This window comes from Lampetra planeri, unplaced genomic scaffold (assembly GCF_965212315.1).
Source record: "Lampetra planeri unplaced genomic scaffold, kcLamPlan1.2.h2 scaffold_641, whole genome shotgun sequence".
In the NCBI taxonomy this organism is placed as follows: domain Eukaryota; kingdom Metazoa; phylum Chordata; class Hyperoartia; order Petromyzontiformes; family Petromyzontidae; genus Lampetra; species Lampetra planeri.
Genome location: NW_027615464.1, coordinates 8,262 through 28,927, shown reverse-complemented (window position 1 = coordinate 28,927; position 20,666 = coordinate 8,262). Strand labels below are relative to the sequence as shown.

The 20,666-nt window shown below is 44.7% G+C and overlaps 2 protein-coding genes across 2 annotated transcripts; one reads left to right on the top strand and one right to left on the bottom strand.

Annotated features, from left to right (window-relative positions):
- Nucleotides 1-1,195: 1,195 nt before the first annotated feature.
- LOC144741655 (gamma-aminobutyric acid receptor subunit pi-like) lies at nucleotides 1,196-5,136 on the top strand. Its single transcript, XM_078624161.1, has 9 exons — nucleotides 1,196-1,242; nucleotides 1,352-1,464; nucleotides 1,558-1,625; nucleotides 1,714-1,931; nucleotides 2,957-3,039; nucleotides 3,256-3,393; nucleotides 3,471-3,623; nucleotides 4,524-4,717; nucleotides 4,966-5,136. The coding sequence occupies exons 1-9, from the start codon at nucleotides 1,196-1,198 to the stop codon at nucleotides 5,134-5,136; spliced, it is 1,185 nt and encodes a 394-aa protein (XP_078480287.1).
- Nucleotides 5,137-8,159: 3,023 nt separating this feature from the next.
- AFAP1L1 (actin filament associated protein 1 like 1) lies at nucleotides 8,160-18,446 on the bottom strand. The gene is made up of 19 exons (XM_078624163.1): nucleotides 18,416-18,446; nucleotides 15,123-15,248; nucleotides 14,929-15,012; nucleotides 14,652-14,731; nucleotides 14,196-14,313; nucleotides 13,997-14,092; nucleotides 13,701-13,915; nucleotides 13,272-13,451; nucleotides 13,120-13,203; nucleotides 12,704-12,779; nucleotides 12,275-12,361; nucleotides 11,972-12,228; nucleotides 11,730-11,875; nucleotides 11,569-11,632; nucleotides 10,873-10,987; nucleotides 10,102-10,269; nucleotides 9,033-9,202; nucleotides 8,830-8,955; nucleotides 8,160-8,186 (listed from the first exon to the last, which is right to left on the bottom strand). Exons 1-19 carry the CDS (start codon nucleotides 18,444-18,446, stop codon nucleotides 8,160-8,162), a joined length of 2,250 nt encoding a protein of 749 aa, XP_078480289.1.
- Between the last annotated feature and the right edge of the window lie 2,220 nt (nucleotides 18,447-20,666).

The window sequence follows — 20,666 nt, the reverse complement described above, 5'->3', positions numbered from 1 at the left end:
GAGAGGCATTAACATAAAGAGAGAGAATTGTGAAGAAGGAGGGGGCTTCACAAGGGCTCTGTTGGGAGACGCAGTGAAAGAACCAGCACAAGCCTGAACACACGGATCAAACTGCAGTGATTCACTGAGTGGACTGAGTAAACACTTGGATGCGATCATAAACACCAGCAGGGAACATCTGCAACAAACAAAGAGAGAGAAGACTGCAAGAGAAAACACAGGAGCAAGTGGAGAGAAGAGAAGAGAGAAAAATCCACAAGTGTCTTCATCCTGAAATAGGTAAGTGAAAAAAACAAAATGCTTACATGTAGGAAAAATTATTCAAGAGGTTATGAACTTATGAAGTCCACAGGTCAATATGTGGCTCCAAGCGAGAAGACGAAAAGTGGACTCAAAGAGGATTAAGGAAAGGAAGCAACACGGAAAATGAAAGAGACGTGAGCTTGTAGGCTGCAGACGACTGGCATGAATGAAAAACACATTTGTTTGCAGGAATTAAATGATTAATGACAGAAATGAGCTGTTTCACTCAAGTGGGTCAATAAATAGTGGAAATCAATGCATCATCATGTATGAAGATGAAAATAATATGAAAGTGAAAATAAATACATGATGAATGTGTAATCACAAGACTGTTAGTGCCTCTGCAGCACAATGCTGCATTGAAAGTGTGTAATCAGAGTGGGTTCCTGAAGTCGATTACTGACGGTCAGAGAGGGAAACGTTAAGAACTCCACAATGAGGATTTCCTTGACGACTTAAGTCAGTTATCTGACAGTCTTTGTGAATAAACCATGAGGCCAGCGCCTCATAAATCAGCATGTGGCGGGCTGTGCAACACTTTGGAAACACGTAGGAGCAGGAACACACATTTTAATATTAATGGGTCTTTAGGCTGACAGAGCCTTTATCAGTTTTTTCCCCTGTCAGACTGTGTGTGTGCATGTGAAATGGATGAGCTAATAAGATATTCGTGGGGCATAAAGGTGAGGATCAATACAAGTTTAATAAGTCTGCAGCACCTCACATTGCTCCCCGAGCGCCCCGAGTCTCCTTTTCTTCTCTGTCAGCTGCTGAATCCATCTTCACCCTCAAAACCAGTGTTGTCCCTGCTGTAACTTTCTGAAACGTGACTGACGGACACACGTCTATGTTTTCATCTGCAGCCGCTGACCCCCCCACCTGCTGATCGGCCATGTCTGCCCACCTGAGCATGCTGCTCTGGCTGACCTTCACACAGCGGTGAGGGTCAAAGGGCACATGCCATATCATGCATCGATCTGGCAGCTTTTCCCTCCTACTTCCCATCTTTAATGTTTTAAATTGTCTCTCATTCCTGTGGTTCACTCAGAGCCTTTCTGTTTCCAAACAATCACTGGGGAGAGTGGAACGACTCCCAGCTTCAGCCAACAATTCAGAAGCTAATGAAAGGCTATAACCGCTACCTCAGACCCAATTTCAATGGTAGGAGAGAAGACTGGATGAGATAGTTTCATTTCAAATGTCAGCGAGTGTCCTCTCATGTAATTGAGGCCTGGTACGTTTTCTCTTCCCCAGAAGGTCCTGTGGAAATCGGAATGAGTCTGGATATCGCGAGCATCGACGCCATCTCTGAAATCAATATGGTAGAGCACTTGTCCTATTACCTTTAGATCAGTGTGGAGCAGGTGACTGATGGAAAGCTGGATAAACGGAAGGGCTTTCTCATTTCAGGACTACACTGCCACCATCTTCCTGCGTCAGCGGTGGCGGGATTCCCGCTTGGTGTTCCCAGGAAATGACAGTGTGAGTGTGGATGGACGTCTGGTGTCACTGCTTTGGATCCCTGACACCTTCATCCCCGACTCCAAGCGTTCCTTCCTGCATGATGTCACAGTGGAAAACCGCCTCATACGCATCTTCAGCAATGGAACTGTTCTCTACGCACTTCGGTATGTTTCCTACGACAGCTGTAGCATCCAGTTTAACTGACAGATGACGTGTGAGGAGGTTCGAGGATTTTGGTTGAGGATTATGAGGAGGATTAGGAAAGTCAATAGTCAGGGTTGAATGAGGGAGGAAAAATGTCTTTACAAACAACTCATTTTCTTCCTAATTATGTATCGTCGCTTGAGGGCTTCGGATCTCTGCCGCTCCTCACACCATTCACTTTGTGTTAGTGAAGAAGTGTCACTTCAGCACACACTCAAAAAGCAGAACGCAGACCCACGTGATGAAATGTCTCCCTGATTATAACTTTTAGTTGTTAGCAAACGTGTACTCATTGACTGAAATAAAGAAATACATAACAAGATAAATATACAGTATCTGGTCATTATGTTACTTATGGATGAAACAACAGGTTCCAACGGCCCTATTGATCTCGTTGCTTACAGCAGATCTGATTCCTTGTTATATTAAGCGCCCTCTACTGGTCGATTGAACGGCTGCAATCTGATGTGTTGGATGCGTTGGATGTGACCAAACAGCCATTTGTTTGGTTATGTTTTGTCGGAAGTAATTGTACAGGTTCTCTGTTATTAATGTGGAACTCTAACCTTAATCCTTAACCTTAACCCTTTACTCTTAACCCACAATGCATTGAGACAAAACTACACATGTGGTGCTTTGTGTGGTGCTGGTGCTCCGGGTCCTATTTTACAGTTAAGGACGAAGAAACGGACCAAGTGGTTGTGTGAGCTGGAGGAACCACATGCACAAGTGTACATGGTGCAGCTATTCATTTGTTCCAACATCAAGTGTCTGTTTTTATATCAACATATCATGATGGCCTGTTTACTTTTTGCTCATGAAACTTTCATACGTCTTGTTAGTAGAGTAAAACAGCAGGCACATACGACCGTTCTCACAGTCATCAGAGGTGTTGAGGACTGATAAATTATTCATTGTAATACATCAAAGCACTAACCCGGTTTCTTTCACCTTAATTATGATCATGCTTATAATTGCACAACAGCATCACGGCTACGATCGCCTGCAATATGGACCTGACCAAATACCCCATGGACAGACAGGTGTGCACCCTGCAGCTGGAGAGCTGTGAGTACCAGTGACGTCCACCCTCCATCCACCTTCCATCCACCTTCCATCCACCCACCTCAGTGTGTAGCTGGACAAAACAAGTCATTATCCCCATCATTCATCATCATCATCATCATCATCAGTGTTGTAAGTATTACACTGAGCAGAAAATGTTGCACTGGGCTCTGAGTAATAAAGCTAAGCCGGTTGTTTGTGTGCTTCTGGTGTGATCAGGGGGCTACAACCTGCAGGATGTGGTGTTTTACTGGACCAGAGGGAACGATTCGGTGAAAGGTCTGAACACTCTGAGACTGGCTCAGTACAGTGTAGAGAGCTACTACACATCTGTGTCGGAGGCTGTGTATGAGACCGGTAGGAATACTTCTCACATTCAAGTGAAACGTGAAATCCAATCTGTTTGAAGATGTGACTTTGGTGTTCTACTACAGGTCAGTACCCCAAACTGGTGCTGCATTTTGCACTGCGAAGAAATGTGTTGTTCTTCATATTGGAGACATACGTTCCCTCCATCCTTCTGGTGGTTCTCTCCTGGGTCTCGTTCTGGATCAGCCAGTCCTCTGTGCCAGCAAGAACCTGCATTGGTTTGTAGCAGACCTTGCTCTACCGTTCACATGTTCTGTCAAGTTATTGGATTTGACTGAAACAGAATCGCTGTCAGGTCCGTCTCTGTATCGAATGGTGGTGAAATTACCTGAGCGTGGTTGTAGATACTCTCTGACATGAAGGAGCCGTAGATATTTAACCTCTGCAGGGTTTTTATCAAGGTCCTGATACCACTTGGTTAGCTTGTGCTCCTGGTGGTTATACTGATTATTAGAGGGTTGCCAGGGTCACCTGAGGTGCGTGAATCTCCTGGGCCAGGATAAAAGGAAATCACTGTATGTGGAGGATAAGTGGTGTTGCAGTCTTCATTCCTCTGTAGAGGGACAATCTCGTCTTTGACGTGAACAACCTCCTTGAACACATCTTTTCCAATCTATCTGACGGCACACGTTTTTGTGTCTTGTATTGGGGTGTGCTGTCACATACACTGTTCTTGAACGTCTGTGGTTACAACGAGGACCACTAACAAACCAGGAGGTGTCAAGGACCTTGATAACGATGACTGGAAGTATCTTCAGCCCTCCTTCAACCTTAGTGAAACACATTATATTGACTAATTTAATAACTAGCTAATACTAATTTGTCAGTATTGGAATCAATGTTATCTGACCAGTTAAGTTCAGAAAATACCATGTCACACCACCTATGTTCTGTAATAATACTGTTACTAGAGTTACTTACCTTTCAACTCCATTTTCTTTGTATCTTCACCCAATTTTTGTCCTTATTAAGAGTTTGATCCTTATATGTGCTCATACTGAGCTCACCATGGTTCAGTTCAGAGCTGGTGGTCGGTCAGAGGGCAGCGGAACACAATCAAGAGGATGTTGGCGACATATTAAGGTGGTTGCTGAAGATATGATCTGAGTGTTTGTTAGGAGTGACGACCGTCCTGACGATGACCACGCTGATGATGGGTGCTCGCACCTCCCTGCCGAATGCCAACTGCTTCATCAAGGCCATAGATGTGTACCTGGGAATCTGCTTCACCTTCATCTTTGGAGCGCTGCTGGAATACGCCTGCGCACACTTCTACACCATGCAGCACCAAACCACAGAAGATCTACAACGGGTGAGCAGGAACTTTACATGCCTTTCAGACAATAAATGCAATCTGAGGTGGATTTAAGCACTATAGCAAATAATTTGTCTTTAAGGATCTTATCAAAGAGCTAAAAGAGTCCAGTGGAAATGGCTCCATCCCTGTCGTCAGCTCCACTCAAACAAACGAGTCTGTGGAGGTGGACTCCACCGTGGAGGTGCCTGCACAGCAGCCGGTCAACAGCGAGAAAAAGAACGGTGATGGGGTCAAAAGAGAAGATGCGAGGACAAGGCTGTAACCTTTCATTGGTGACGGATGCATCACGTAGGGCGGTGTCCATCTTCATCGTGGAAAATCCACACAACATTGATCGTCACGCCCGCACCGTTTTCCCCATGGCTTTCCTGTTTGTCAATATCCTCTACTGGCTCTACTATCTCTTTCTCTGAGCGCTGCATCTGAGTTGCCGCCTGGGTAATTTCAGCACCCTAAAGATGCTCTGCCTCCTCTCTGAGGTGCAGCACCACTGCTGGGATCTGAAGTGACCACATGAAACATACAGGATGTTTCAGTGGAAGCCTTTTTATATCTGCATCTTCTTACCACCACAATGGAAATAGATGCCATCTTTGTATCACACTGCATTGGTCGTTCGAGAATAGATGGTAGCAACAAACGAGCCCCAAACAAACAAACTGAACTGCATCCAACTCGCCGTGCACAGAAATGCGGCTCATTATGTGGCTGATGTGCTTTTCTCGTTTCATACATTGTCCGTACAGGAATATTTTCTGTAAATTCACAGCATGTGAAACTGAAAAAAATAAACTGCTGACTGGGATCATACTGGTGTTTGGAAGAAAATCAATAGTGTTTGTGAATCACATTTCATATACAAATAATAATAAAAAACACATTAACACACTCAAGAGTGATGCTTTAAAGTAGCTATTTTCTCAGGTGACATGAAATTAATTTAAATTACAGTTTGTTCACATCTTTTGTGCATATTTCTGACTGTTTCATGGACTTTTCCGTTAGTATCACGTCCAAGTGAGCGAGACTCTACATGTGCTATGGGACAACTTCACATGCACACGAGTGCCCTCTTATCCCGTGTCCCACCAATGGCAAATAATGGAAGATAATCGATAGGCAAGTGAAGGAAAGGTTTGACTTTTGAGAGAAATGCAGGATTCATCACCGACAAACAGTAGACAGTTCCCTCTCTGCTCCTGTCACACTGAACCAACCACACTGCTTCAGCTGTTGATCGTGGCCATATGTTTATGTGTGTTCTCCCCCTGCAGCAGCATTTTGTTTAATCTATCAATCAATATGTGTTCAAGCAGAGAGTCAAACACTGGAAAACACTGAACGTTAAAAACGCTGGAACTCAAGCAAAATTACAGTGAAAGGGTGTCCCTTTCACAATACAACAGAATTCACAAGGGAATAATGCAGAATGTTGACAAGACATGACAATTACCATGGTTTAAAAGCTGAGGTGCACCAAGCCCGGCTGTACAAACGTTTATCAAAATCGCAAAGTGGAACATTCACATTGCTGAAGCTGCAGTTTGTTACAACAACATGTGTTACTGCAGAGCAGTTGAAAATGATCCATAGCGGTTCTACAGCAGCACAACAGCCTTTTAATGGTATTGTGCAGATGAAAGCGGCCCTACGAATAATCTACACACACATGTTTATATATAATTTTTGTGAAAATTCCAAAATGATCATTCCCAATTGAATGGGTGATATCAACTGCAATAATGTCAAAGCATGTGTGGCGCTGAAGCGCATCTCCCGGTACAATAAAAACACACACAAACACAGATATCACAAACACAGATAGAAAGACAGTAAGAGAGCAGACAGAAGCCTCAGACTAAAGTGAAGACATGTTTCGATCACTGTAAGTGAAAAATATTGATTCCACATCATACTGGTTTTCAATCATCTGTCACTTTTAGTATCAATGCATCCACATCTGGTCGTCAAGGCGACAGAGCTGTATGACACTACTGGATGAAGTGTCAATATTTCATCTCACCTGTATGTCACATTTCCTAAAACATGGACTTGAAGCGATCTACGCATTTTCACAGGCTGCAGCCAAGTCTTATTTACAAGGTCACATGATGACATTATCACCATGACAAAATATCAAAGCTCCCCCTGCAGTCACAAACATGTTTTTTGCTCATTCATTTGACCTTTCCTGTGAAAGTTTGCTGGACATAAACAACAAACACTGCTACCAAACGTTTTTGTGGAGCTTAAAATGTCTGAAATAGATATTTCTGTTGTCACTGGAAGAAACTAGTCATAAACATTGTTAATCACAGTGAAATCATGTAGATGCATATCTGCACAGAGGAAACATGCCTCTATCTAAAAAGTGCTGTTAGTCTTAGTTTTTGTCCAAAGTGACTTCTGTTCTGTCCATAAACCAACCATACATCACAGCTTTTGATAACATTCGCAAAAGTGTGTTCTCCATACAAACAGTCACACCACTGGGCTGTTTGTAATGGTGGAGAAGGTGCTGCACGTTTTTATGACACACTGACGTGTTGTTTACCTGGAAACACAGGCTGAGTTGAGTCATAATTATCAGATGTAATAAAGATCTTTGCTTTGAGTGTTCATATCTGCAAATAAATGAAATCCTGTTTGCTGTTACCTTCAGGGAAGAGGATGGGAGCAGCTGGTTGTCTGCAGCAAAGTGAAGGGGGAAAAAGCAGCTTGATTCGGAACAACAATTATATTTAATTACATACACAGGAAGAGTGTGGTTTCAATGTGAGTCAAGGGATCATCTAACAACTGTCACAGTCAGATATTCGGCTTCTAAAGACAATTCACGGCTTAAAAAATAAAAGGATTTCCCTGCTCATCCAGGTACAAGTAAAGTGCAAAGGCCGGACACATAACGGACATTTACTGTCAGTCAGCCTATCATCGTGTTACAAGTGAATGAAGAGAGAAAACAGCAGGAACAGCGCAGCGTTGGGTTTAAGGGGAAGCTAACCACAGTGAGCGCTGCAGGAACACATAGACAGTGTCACTGGTAGAAAAATATCGGAAACGGCTTAAAACTCTTTTATGAATGACTTTCAACACAATTCAACATTTCATCTGGGGCCAACAGTCTGCTTCCTGTCCACAGTGGCCGTTTACCCTGCACTTTACTACCAATCTTTCTTTCTCGCTTCCTCAGTATTCTCATTTCCCGAGTTATTTAAAACAGTGAAACACTTGAAGAAGTTGCTGCTTCCCTCCACTTTCTCTCCGCTGAGAAGAGAAGATCAAATACTTAAGATGCACTTCCACCCAGTGGCTGTTTTCATTAACTACAATTATCTGAGCGATGTCTCTGCTCGGGGTCATGGTCCTCAGAACAGGTACATCCTGATATCATCACATTTTTATTTGTTCTCCAGTTCTTTCCATGCTGCTGCTTTTAGGTTCCTTTCTTTGACTCCCATTCCTGTAAAAAAAGTGTGTGACAGTGGAACAAGTTACTAATTTAATTACAAAATCAAGAGAAATACAATAGTAATAAATACAAAATCAGAATTGTAATACCTGGACATAACTGTCATGGTATTACAGTTACTTATGGTTAACTTATGGTTAAAATTTTAGTTAAATCACTAAATAAGTTCTGCATGTTTTTTTTTTTGGGTCTTGATTTAGTGTGTGAATGAGTGAATGTGTTTTGTGGTTTTAACGCAGTTTGATAGTGTTGGTGCTGCTGGAAGTTGAAACACTGACACATCTCAACATTTGAAACAGTTGAGAACATTTATTCAACATTTACAAAAAGTGAAATGACTTTGATTAAGTCATTGAAATCGTTACAATACTGTTACTTTCTAAATAATTGTAACCTACTACTTTCCCTACACCAGATGATAACATGAGGAGGAACTGCAGTCACATCAGGAGATAAATTCATTTTAAATGTTAAAAGTGACTTCACAGAGTCTCATAAATGTGCTTGTAACAAACTGTGACACACTGATGAGATTCCATTAACTCCCTGTGGAGCTGACAGAAATAAAATGGCCAGCAGAGGAAGTGACCAGGAAGTGTGTGTGTGTGTGTGTGTGTGTGAGAGAGAGAGATACCTTTGCCTTCTGCATGACTGTTCCTGTGGTTGATGCGTACACAGATGGAGGTCGCCGACGCATCTCGGAGGCACAGTTCACGGGTATCGTCTCACTGTAGATATTCTGTGTCTTTTTCCTGGGACCCTACACATGTACAAATACTCAGTGTGTGCGGGCAGCTGAGCAAGTGAGTTTCTTCAGAGCAGCTGAAGTACCTTCACAGGTGGTAACGCCTCTGCAGGAGCACCCAGCGCTCCGCCTGCCTCGCTCTTCTTCAGGTTTTCTTTGACCTGGGTCAGTCGGAGTTCCAGGTCCACTCGTTCTGCCTCCTGAGCCCGACACGCTTCCTCCAGCTGGGACACGCGCTTGTCGAGGAGCGGCTTCCTCTTCTCTGCTCCAGATGCATGAAACACAGAGAGCAAAACTGCATTAGACACAGTCCCAAAGGTGAAACAGATTTACAGATTCATCAAAATGACCAATCTCTCTTCATACAGCGCAACTTTCAAACTAAGTTACGTTGTATACTTTTGTGACAATAAAGACCTTGCACCTTATATAGTTTCTTACTTTCTCAATACTACTACAATTTTTAGCTTTACACCAATTTTTACAGCAGTACATTTACAATCATAGATACCTTTCAGGTTGAAAACACGGTTGAAACTGTGTATTGTGGATGTAAAAGTACGACAACATGTATATGATCCTTCCATTTCTGATTACTTCAGTATAAACATTTGGTGGCAGTACTTATGTTGGGGTACATTTACATTGCTATGTCTATGATTCAAAATGATCTGAGTTCTTGCTCTTCTGAACATAGAATACTGTATGGAACAGGAGGAAATGAATTAGATGGAGGAATTTTAATTGCTGAGTTGTTGATTTTAATAACACTAATAATAAGCAGTGGATGTTTTATTTCTGCCTGCAGGCAGACTGCGTTCCCACATGATAGTCAGTAATGGAGGTCAGGCTGCAGGACCGGATACACAACATGTCACACGGTCATGAACATTTTACTAATTAACATGCAAATGTTTGTCAAACATTTGTTTGACATTTATTTTTGTTTTTTATATTTAATGAAATGATGTGAGTTTTTATACAAAATAAACAGGTATTTAATAAATTATTCAGATTTTTTCCTATTGGTATTTCCAAAAGCTTCAGGCCTGTAAACTATTGTTTTAAACATTTAAAAACCCAATGACTTTTCCTGGTGTTCCTGGATAGAACCTGGGTATTAATATATCAGCCTGAATGTTTCTGTGCATCTTGTCTCACCGGTAGCTGTCTTCTGCTCGTCCTTCAGCTCTCTCTTCTGCTGCCGGAGAGTCACCAGCGTGTTGCGAATCCTGTCCCTCTCTCGCTCTAGCTCCTCTTTCTCCTTCATGTAACGCTTGGCGTCCTCCTCTGCTCGGGTTTTCCCGTACCTGCCGTACTGGTTGGCGTCTGGGTGAAGACCAAATGTCAAATAATCAGGGGTCATGGGAAGGAAACAGAACATCTCAGGCCAATCTGCTTCAACAATCATCATGTTGAACAGGTGACGCAAAACCCATAATAAATAATAATAAAAGAGAGTATTAATCAAGTACAATGATGGCCTAGATTTGTGGGTTCATTTTTCCCATATCTCATGATGAAAGAAACACACACACATCAAGAGTAAGAGGTCAGGAGGACACAGTGGCTCTAATGTGTGTCTCCACTAAATCTCAGGTTACATGCTGGAGCTCTCCACCCCGCAGAGCGCTCATGCTTTGATGTGGTTGGCGAGGGCCTGTGAAACAGAGCGGAGCAGGGACGACCCCACCAATATCAATTTCCCCAAAAATCGTTTTCTTCTGTGACTGAGGCCAGCTGACAGAGGCGCAGAGGAGCAAATGGAAGCAGAGAATGAGGAGATTAAGGATGGAAATTGAGCAGATAGCTCATATTTTATTTTCATTAGTGCCAGGTGATCGGTAACCGTGAAGAAAGCAGAGGTCTGGAATCTCTGATTGCTGTGTGACCGGTGACTGACATGTGCAGGTAAGGACAGGAGTCACTTACTGGAGCCGGCTCGTTTGAGGGAGACTAATGGTTTGGTTTTGTTTGAGTCACTGCTGGAAAAACTTGAGCGCAGTTTCCCTTGATTCCCAGAGTGCAGCCTGCGGTTGTCTGCTGGCTGAGAGGAGCAGAGGGATAGAGGGATGAGTGAGGAGATTGGGGGAGGTCAAGAAGGATGATGGCTAAAAGAATAGCAACGTTTGTATACTGAGGTCAAGACGTGAAAGGATGGTTTGATTTCTAGGTGTGACATCGCTGTGTGTGTCTGCAGCTGTTGGCGTGTGGAGGTTTACGTGCATGTCAGCAGGTTAAAAACTCTACAGGCTGTAAAACTGTCAGGAACCTTTGCCTTCCTGTCACCGCTTTCATGACTTTTTCCTCTCCCCGTGCCCACTTGCCTCTAAAAAAACATCCGAATGTTGAGAGACGCTGCGCGCGCGCACACACACACACACACACACACACACACACACACACACACACACACACACACACACACACACTAGACGCCCCCCTTCACTGTCCACTTTCAAAACTCATCTCTTTTATCACTTGACCCAGTTTGAGACTTTTCTCTGGTGTTACTGTTTGTAGGGTTTTTTTGTTTAATGTTATGTTACTTCATCATTAATTTACCACTATCGCGTTGATGAGATGAGGTGAGACACTTCAGACTTGTTGTAAATGTGTGTGTCCTACCTGCATGTCTTCATTCGGGACCTCGTCATATGTTCTGCAGTCCGTGCAGGAGGATGTCGCCCATCTACCACCACAGACAGAGAGGAACGGTGTGTACATGAGGTCGAAACAGCAGTGGCCTTCCTTCCACACACATACACTCTCGTCAGAGTCTAGCTCACAGGAAAGAATGACGTGCAGCATCACGGATATTGGCGATGGTTTCCACGTCAACATAGTCGTAGTGCAGTGACTCAGGGTCGGTCGCAGACCCGGCTTCTGCCAAGAGGATGCCAAGCCATTTCCCCAGCTCCTCAGAACTGGCTGCCTGGAAACACACCCTGTGTTTATATTTCATTATCTTGGGTACAGGATGATTAGCTAGAAGATGCTTGATGTCCGTTAGCGTTCAGGTGAAACAAACCTCCAGAGAAGCCACTGTTGTGCTGGCCCGTAGGACCCGCAGGGCAAAGGGATGTTTCGGTCCCAGCCCTGGAATCACCTCACAGCCGTGGAGAGGAAGAGACGGCAGAGAAATCCGAAGGTCTCCTCGCTCATGGTAGAAGTGCAGGACGCCTCTGCACACACAGCACCACTGCTCCTGCCACACCTGGCAGACGAGCACTGACAGGTAGCCTGTGTGGGGAGGGTCCACAAAGTGATGCCTACTGGAGGGCAGACCTGGTGAACGGACAGCGGAGTGGGGTCTGACCTTGTCGGGGGTCACTGCAGGCTGACCGGGGAGGTTTCTTCTTGAAGCTGATGATTCGTGTGATTTTCCGACCTGCAGCAAAAGCCCCACGTTTCACCTTCCCTGCATCAAAAATAAAGACATTTATCAACATCACCACTCATTTACTTTCCTCTGTGAGTTAGATCAGACAATGTAGCACCACGACTGGAACCACAGGGAATAACCAAGTCACTTCCAGCACTGCTGATGGCCATAAATATGATATAATATCCTATCCAATTCTAACTTTATTTGAATAAGACTACCAAAGTGGACAAAAGTGCTGGACAGAAGAATAAATTAAATTAAAATTAAAAAGATATAGAACATAACATAACATAAAATAACAGCCATATAGGAAAACAATAATAAAGACAAAAAGAAAAAAAGCCAATATCAAGCCTCTTAACCAAGGCGTCTCACCATTGTCTCTGCTGTTCTCCGCCATTGACACGCCGACACTGTCTGAATCTGACGTGCTCCTCTCCGCCGACAGCCTCTGAGGATGAGCTCAGGTTATAAATACTTTAGGTGGATTTATACCGACTGAAGTCATAACCAAGAATAAATGAGTGTTATTTCCGTCTCCTTTGCTTCATTCGTGCAGGTTTATGTCCCAGCAGGTTGGTAAGTGCCTGTTCCAGCGCGTTCCAGACTCACTGCCACCACTATCATCACTGCCTTAACACCCAATTACAGAACCCTTTGTTCTGCAGGTACGAATGTGTGCCAAGTAAAAGCCCAGAAATTGTCTAGAGCATTGACGGTGACAACACAATTGCTGCTTTACTGCTTGACTTTTCTTCACCTCTGCTGTGCTAAAAACAACCTCCTCTCACCTTGTCTAGTTCAGTTTTTCTCGGAATGACGGGAGACGCAGATTCCTCAGGCCCTGCGCTTTGACCGCTCACCTCTCTGATGACCTGGGGGGAGATTTATTGGGTCAATCTCCACTGAATCCCATGTGTGTATCGTTTCAAACACAGGTTACCCTGAGCCACCGGTGCGCCTGCTCCTTGCTTTGCACAGCCAGCACCAGAGGGTCTCCGTTGGGTAAAGTGAACCGCAGCTCATGGTGTTTCCTCTTGCTGTCTTTAGGAGTGTAGACCACAGTGCACTGGGGCAGCAGCAGGTCCACATAGGGACACGTGTCCTTAGAACTCTTGTAACACTGTCGATCACAGGAGCATACAACAAGGATATCTGACATGGAGCCCAAAGTTCCAAATGAAGTGCTAAGTATGAGCTATCAGTACTTTTTCCACACTGTTCTACGTTTACATTAAGTTTATGTTCATTTCAGTGAACAGAATGTTTTATTTGTTGTCAATGGGAAGTTGATTTACTAGAAACTGGCGCAAGAAAGTGGAACGCAAACGGACAATCGATGGTAGGGGAACGTACCTCTATGTTTTCTCACCTGCAGTCTGTTCTCTCGTATGACAGTGAGCTGTTTGGCCCACTGGCCAAAGCGTTTCTTGCGCAGCAGGAAGGCGCAGATGCGACAGTCTCTGGCAGGAGGCATTGAGCTCTCCTCTGAGGGCCACTGATGCATGAGTCGGCCACCGGGGCTCCTGTCCTCCTCGTCCTCCTCGTAAGACTCGTAGGAACTGCTCAGAGCATCGGAGTCGTTGTCTGGGAGCACAGAGGCAGAGTGCATGAAACACACTGCTGCTTTCTCTCAGTGTGCACTGGAGGGTGGCGGTCTGGGCTTACAGGAGTTCTTGCGGTGTGAGTTGATGCAGGTAGTTGGGTAGTTGTTTTCAGTGTCTTCATAACCGTCCTCTATAGAGTTGGGGGGACTGCGTCGCACTGAATGAAAGAACGATGAGTACTCCTCATGTTCCTTCATGCAGGTTTTCGTACTTTGTAGTAAGAATTAGAAAAGCAACTATAGAAGCAGGAAGACTCATACCTCTTGTGATGATGTATTCCGGGAGCTTGCCAGGACTGAGTGGCACTGCCTCCTCATAGTACTCCTCTGGAGGAGGCGTTGTGGGCAGAGGGGGAGGAGGGTCGGCCGAGTGCAGAGCCTGGGAGCCGCCGCAGCTCTATGAAGGGTGACACACATATATCTCACATTCCCTCCGCAGCGGTGAAGGATTTCTGTTTTTCCAGGGCGAAAGGCCTCCTTCATCAAAGAGATAGCGAGCAGACCCCTCCAACTGATCTCCATAAACTCAGACACTTGGCTCAGGACGGGAAACTTATTCTTGATTCTTTCAACACACACACAGAGCATGTGTGCATGGAAACCCCCCCCAAAAGAGGGAAAATACCGTTTTCTTTCCGTTCACATACATTTGGAATGTAACATCACTGTTTAACAGTCAAGCGCTTATTTCACTGCACAGGGACTTTGGCCACTTGCCTGTTCTGTGTCGTCGGTTTCTGGGTCCTTGTCTTGTTTCGGATCATCTGTGACGTCCTTCAGGTCCCCGAGCTGGCAGTCTACGGTACAGATGACAACACACATACTGAGCAAACACTGTGTCTGTGTGGCCAACAGCCATGATAACACTGAATTAGACTGGGTTCCAATTACAAAAATCTGCTGTATATTCAAAACCTACAACCGTGTAACTGTCATGTTGGATTTATATGTGTAATGGGTTCATTTTTACACATTCGTTCTTCTTCCAACTCACCAAATGTCTCAAAGAGGGACTCAACAAAGCTGGTGCCATTTCTGTACACAGCTGAGTTCATGTAGATGAGATCTGTTCCTGAAACTGGAAAAAAGGCACTTATGACAACTTATGACATAAAAATAAAGGGATCGAATTGATTTCAAAGTAATCTTCACACTGTTTACAGCAGAGCAGCGACATGCAGCTCTGACCTGATGGCTGAATCTGCTGCAGAAGGTTCCAGACAGAGGTCTTCTTCTCCTGGGTGGACAAGCTCAGGTTCTCCTGATCCAGCATCTCCAGCAGCACACCCAGCTCACTCACCAAAACCTCCATCGCTAAATCAGTGGGCGGCAGGTGGCAAAGGTCAAGATTTAGTTATTTGTCAAGGGGAGCAAAGGTCACAGTGCGACGTCTAAACAAACCCCCGATGGATGTCAGCATCTCCTGAAGCTATGTTCTCTTTCACTTCAGCTTCACAGTCAGAGAATATCCACCTGACAACTCATGACACCGTCTCCTTCCTCTCTCTCTCCGTTAGCAGCCAGACTAATCAAGAGCAGACGAGAGGAGCGGGACATGTTTGCAAACTGGACATAATATGATGGCGAAAGAGAACCGGCGAGTCAGCTGTCAGAAACATGACATTCTGACACCAGTAAGTGTAAGTGATCTTTATCTAATGGGAGATGGAGGTTCAAGGGCTCACCATGTGAAACACATGCACACACTTGTCACAAGGCGCTCCAGGTCCTGTGACACTTTGATGAGTGCTGGAATTGTCACGTCTTATCTTGATTTGAGGGACTGGTCCACTCCCTGATTTCTGACAACTTAAATAAACCTCCCTCTCCCACAGCTGGAGGACAACCTGCTGGCATGTGTGTTTGAATTCAACTTTATCTGATTTAATGGCACAAAATTAGCCACTCACGTTTCCCGTTCTGTCTTTTTACTGGCTCTTACTGTGCACATTCCTCTACCTTTATAATCTGCAAATCCTCCGGTGAAACTGACTGAGTCACGACTGGCGCACTTGTCTGTCTCCCAAACAACCACACACACACACAGACACCCACACAGACACCATTTTCACAGTCCAAGCACATCGGAATCGCTGAACTGTGCTTGTCGCTGGGGTCAGGCGCAGGACAGTTGCTGAGCCAGAAGTCTTTGTTCGCTGGGCAGGCATATGGTAACAAGACCTGTTAGACTAAACAAACACAAATACACACACATGCGTAGAAGCACAAAAATTGTAAAACCACAGGAGCACTGCTTAAGTGCAAGGTGTGTCAACAGCAGTTCAGCGTACCTGTTTGGCTGAGTGTCAAAGTCTTTAATGATCAATGACTGACACAGCACGTTTGTTCTAAGCACCAGTGACAAGTTCAGTCTCCAGGAGCTGGAAATGAATCTGGTGTTCATCAGTGTTCTACATTTGACAGGGCGCGGATGCTGCTCCCACTCCTTTAAGACAGACATACTTTCCTGAGGTGGGTCTTCCTATGGGCTCAAAAACGCTACAGAAATGCAGCTACAGTCTGTGTGTATTCACCCGTGTTTGTTTAACCACTTTGTCTTCTTTACTAGCGTGATTTCCTGCCATTGTAATAAAAACATTCCCGCTGATCCATTCAGTGAGCAGCAAGCATGAGAAACATTCGAATTGGAATGGCCTATTCTCCTCGATACGATCCGATGCACACGGGGGGAAATACGGAAGGAGAGGAAACTCTGGTGTGAGAGCTCTTGGCCTGGTGAATGTTGTCTCCCTGCCAGAGGTTCCAGCTGTTTAGATCCTGGCTCTAGTGTGCAACTGGGCTTCCCCTAACCTTTGTGTGAGACCAAACCGTATCCACAGCGATGAGTCAGTCGCTGCATAGACAACTGAAACACACACTGGCATTCAAATACAACAGAACAGTTGAAGGTTGAGTTGATGGTCACAGCCATGTGTCCTCTGTGCCTAACATGAGGAACATGATGGTGCATTCCAAGGATGAAATTCACTGGGCGGTAATTCCCAGGTGAAAACCAAGTTTCAGTTCCATCACAAAATAGTAGATAGGGGAAAAAGCCGTTCTTGCACAACGACGAAGAAAAATGTTCAGTATTATTGCACGTAGAACTACAACAACAACAATCTACTGACAACATGTGTAAGTCACTGAAATGGACACAAAAGACCACAGTGATGCAACACCAGTAAAAACAACACACGCTGCCATCTTGGATTCTGAACTCAAGTCCTCTGTGTTGGACCGATGTCCCTGGGTCGGAGGGCGTTCCATTTGGTAACTTCTTGTCCGCAGCTCATACAAAGCCTCAAATTCTGGTTTGGACTGCAAGTGGAACGTACGATAAGACCACCCTTCGGCCCCCAGCCTAGTCTCACGTGGTTTCCCACACATCTGAGACACCAAATGATCCCTTAAATCTGCATCTGCTCACAGGTCGGCTGTGTTTGTGTGTCTTTGATGTCGCTCAAAACCCAGATAAAGTCCATTTTGATCCCTGCACTCAAAGGGAAACTACGCAAAACCTGATAATGCTGCGTTGGCTGGGGTTTAATTAAAGTCAGACCAAAGTGAGTTTGAAGTATTTGCAGCGACGAGAGGCAGTTTGATCTACAGTGTGATTAGCACAGGAATCTTAAGCCAAAGAAAACGTCCAGGGGGTGGGGGTTCACCTCAAAATGAGAAGGTGCGCCAACAGAAAAACGATGGGTGCAGGCAGTGTACCATGCCTGCAGGAATGTGGACGCTATTCAAGACTTTGAGCATAGTCAAACATTTACCTCTTCACACTCTTTTGACAATCGCTGTTAAAGTCGACACACATTCCTCACCTTGGTAATAGTGCCAGAGGCTGCAAAGTGCGAGGATGCGTGTGCAGGGTCGTTCGTGCAGACTCTGACGTTTACGAAAGACTTTGATGACCCAGCGTTTTGTACAAACTCTGGAAGGGATAGAGAGGAGGGGGGAGGAGTGGGAGGAGGAGGAGGAGAAGGAGGAGGAGGAGGAGGAGGAGGAGTGGCATCATGCCAGCAAATTGAGCACCTGTGCTAACTTGTCCAAGAAACCCTGATATAAAGAATAGTGTGACCACAATGAGTAGTTCCTTCCCCCCTGTTGTTACAAGTTTTCACCCGAGCTGCTAAGTCTTTCGCAAAACACACACACACACACACACACACACACACACACACACACACACAGTGTTGAAAGTGACATTTCAGCAGTGACTCTGTGCACAGTATTGTTGCAGAAAAACATTCCTGCTAATTGAGGAAGACTTGGCATTCCTCAGACTCTCTGGAGGTTTTACAAATGTTTCAGTGCTGACTGAGCAACATTACTGCTGGCCTGATGCTTAACACACCATTGTATCTTTATTGTCAAACCTTCAGAACAGTTTTACAATAAAAAAAACATCTTTAGCTTTAGATACTTCTGCTTTTATATGTGGCAAAATATAAATGCTAGTATCTGTCAGCACTCACCCTCAACAGCAGTGGATGAGAGTCCCACCATTTCCCAGGTGCTGGAGGTTCATCTACACACCAGCTGAAGAATTGAAGTCTACCTGCTTGTGTGTCCGGGTGAGGAAGTCTTTGTAGTGGAGGTGAGCTGGTCCGCCTGCTGCTGAATTCACACTCCCACCTCTCCCTTCCTCCCTCAGATCTGTTATCTCTCTCTGCCCTCCTCCCACAGTCTCCCCACCTCTCTTTCCTTAAGGGGGTAGGGTGTGTGTGTGTGTGTGTGTGTGTGTGTGTGTGTGTGTGATCCCTGCCGCTGTAATACTGCTCTGTAAACACACACGCACAGAGACCCACTCGCTAGTGGTGAACTCATTGTTTCACATTCTTCCTCTCTGCCTGTTATTAATCTTTAACCAGTCAGCCAGTGAACCTGTTCGCTCACATTGTACGGCTCATTTACATTCATCACTCCACCGAGGCTGGTGACGAATTCTCAGCTTACTTGAAACTGTACAAAAAGTGGAGGTTAAGTGACATTCGTGGAGTCAGAGGTGGAGGCAAGTTGAGACCCCTCACGTGGATGACTTGCTGCCTCGAGGCAGACTCATGGGTCCGGACATGAAGCGACACGCCGCTTCCACTCACACTGGACACTAACTAACGCTGCACTAACACACATCCCAGGTACATGCAGACAAATACACAGTGGAGGAACGTGGAGACAAAAATGCAAAAATTCTGTTTGAGAGAATAAATCCGTTGGGTGAATGAACTGTACTGAAATGATTCGTTCATTTCACAGTTCAGCTGAGTGTGACTGTGGGTGAACCTGAGTTGTCGCTCAACTGACACAAATGACTCACTGAAAACCAAACTAGCCAACTTATTGCTATATTTAAAGATTATTTAGACTCCTCACACACAACAAATCTGACGACTTTTTCTGCTGTTATTCGAAACTTTGTTACTGGTGTTTTGGAGGCTGACGTGAAAGCACGTATTATTCTACAGTTCCTGTCCTCCAGCAGCGGGTGCTGCTGTGAGATCCTCCCCCATCCAGAAGCACTCCCAGGCGTCAGGTCAGCAACAGTCCCAGATGCTGAATTCATGGATGTACTGATTGGCTGTGGTTTGATTTATACACTGAACATGAGCCCTGAGCAATTTTCAGCGGTTTAAACTGACAGCGATTCCGTATACCTTTAAGAACTGTTTTGTTACCTGATGGGAGTTGTACCAGGTTGGATGACACAGACGTCAGTGTGTATATGATGATAATTTGAATCCTGATGTGACCCCTCTAACTCCATTATGGGCCAACTCAGAGGTAACATACATAATTTTTCATTTGTGTAAAATAAAATGGCAATATGCATAGTTTTGTATTTGATAGTTCCTTTTTCCTGAAGTGGATCATCTTGCACAGATCTGCCCTGATGCATTTACAGAGGCCCAACACAGACATTTCATTTTATTTAGCTGCTGCTCGTGTCCTCACGTCCTTTGTCACATTCTTTACATTTACACAAGCTGTAATCGATCAAAGCTCCACCCTTCCTCAATGCATCTGCAGAGAAATGTTTACACCGACTGACCCCATTGAACTAAGCATAGCTCAGCTGGTAAAACTGACTTGTTTGACTTGAAATGGACAAAATATATGTTTAAAAAATACGCTTAAATTTGACAATTTAAACACAAACCAAAATGCCTGAAGAAACACGTTTTCACACTCTTGCTACCTTGCTAAAACTGACACTGATTTAGAAACTTTCATCGACACATCAATGCCACATACCTATCAGACATGCTTATGGTCCTACAAAACCTACTCAACACTGTGACTAAATGTGACCTCTGACCTCCTCAGTGGAGCTGTCAACTCCCTAGATGCTCAAAGAGAGATGAAAAAGCACACCAAGCAGTAAAATCTCAACGCACAAGTCAGTAGATGCCTCTCATGTGGTTGAGGCAAAACTGGACGACTCAGGTACCAAAAGACAAAACTCAAAATGAACAAACCTGCTGGACTGAATCATCAGTGACACCACGTGAGATCAGCATCTAATAAAAACTACTGTTTTTCTGGGAAATCCCCTCTCTCTTATTGTCTTTGTACATGTTGGATCTGCAGCCATTTGTGATCTGACATGAAGGAGCGCTGCAGGATGATGCCTGAGGTCTCTAGACACTTGGTGGGGGAGTTCGTCTTCCTCCATCCTCAGAGACCAGCTGCTAGATATGACCCACAGACTATTTTCATGAAAAAGCA

Excerpts from the sequence above, each read along its gene's own strand:
- LOC144741655 (XM_078624161.1), top strand. The coding sequence starts at position 1,196 with ATGTCTGCCCACCTGAGCATGCTGCTCTGGCTGACCTTCACACAGCG. Across the intron at positions 3,394-3,470 it reads GGAGGCTGTGTATGAGACCG|GTCAGTACCCCAAACTGGTG; the intron begins GTAGGAATACTT and ends GTTCTACTACAG. Across the intron at positions 4,718-4,965 it reads CCACAGAAGATCTACAACGG|ATGCGAGGACAAGGCTGTAA; the intron begins GTGAGCAGGAAC and ends TCAAAAGAGAAG.
- AFAP1L1 (XM_078624163.1), bottom strand. The coding sequence starts at position 18,446 with ATGGTGGGACTCTCATCCACTGCTGTTGAGG. Across the intron at positions 12,780-13,119 it reads GAAAAACTGAACTAGACAAG|AGGCTGTCGGCGGAGAGGAG; the intron begins GTGAGAGGAGGT and ends GCTCATCCTCAG. Across the intron at positions 12,362-12,703 it reads GGAGAACAGCAGAGACAATG|GGAAGGTGAAACGTGGGGCT; the intron begins GTGAGACGCCTT and ends TTTTTGATGCAG.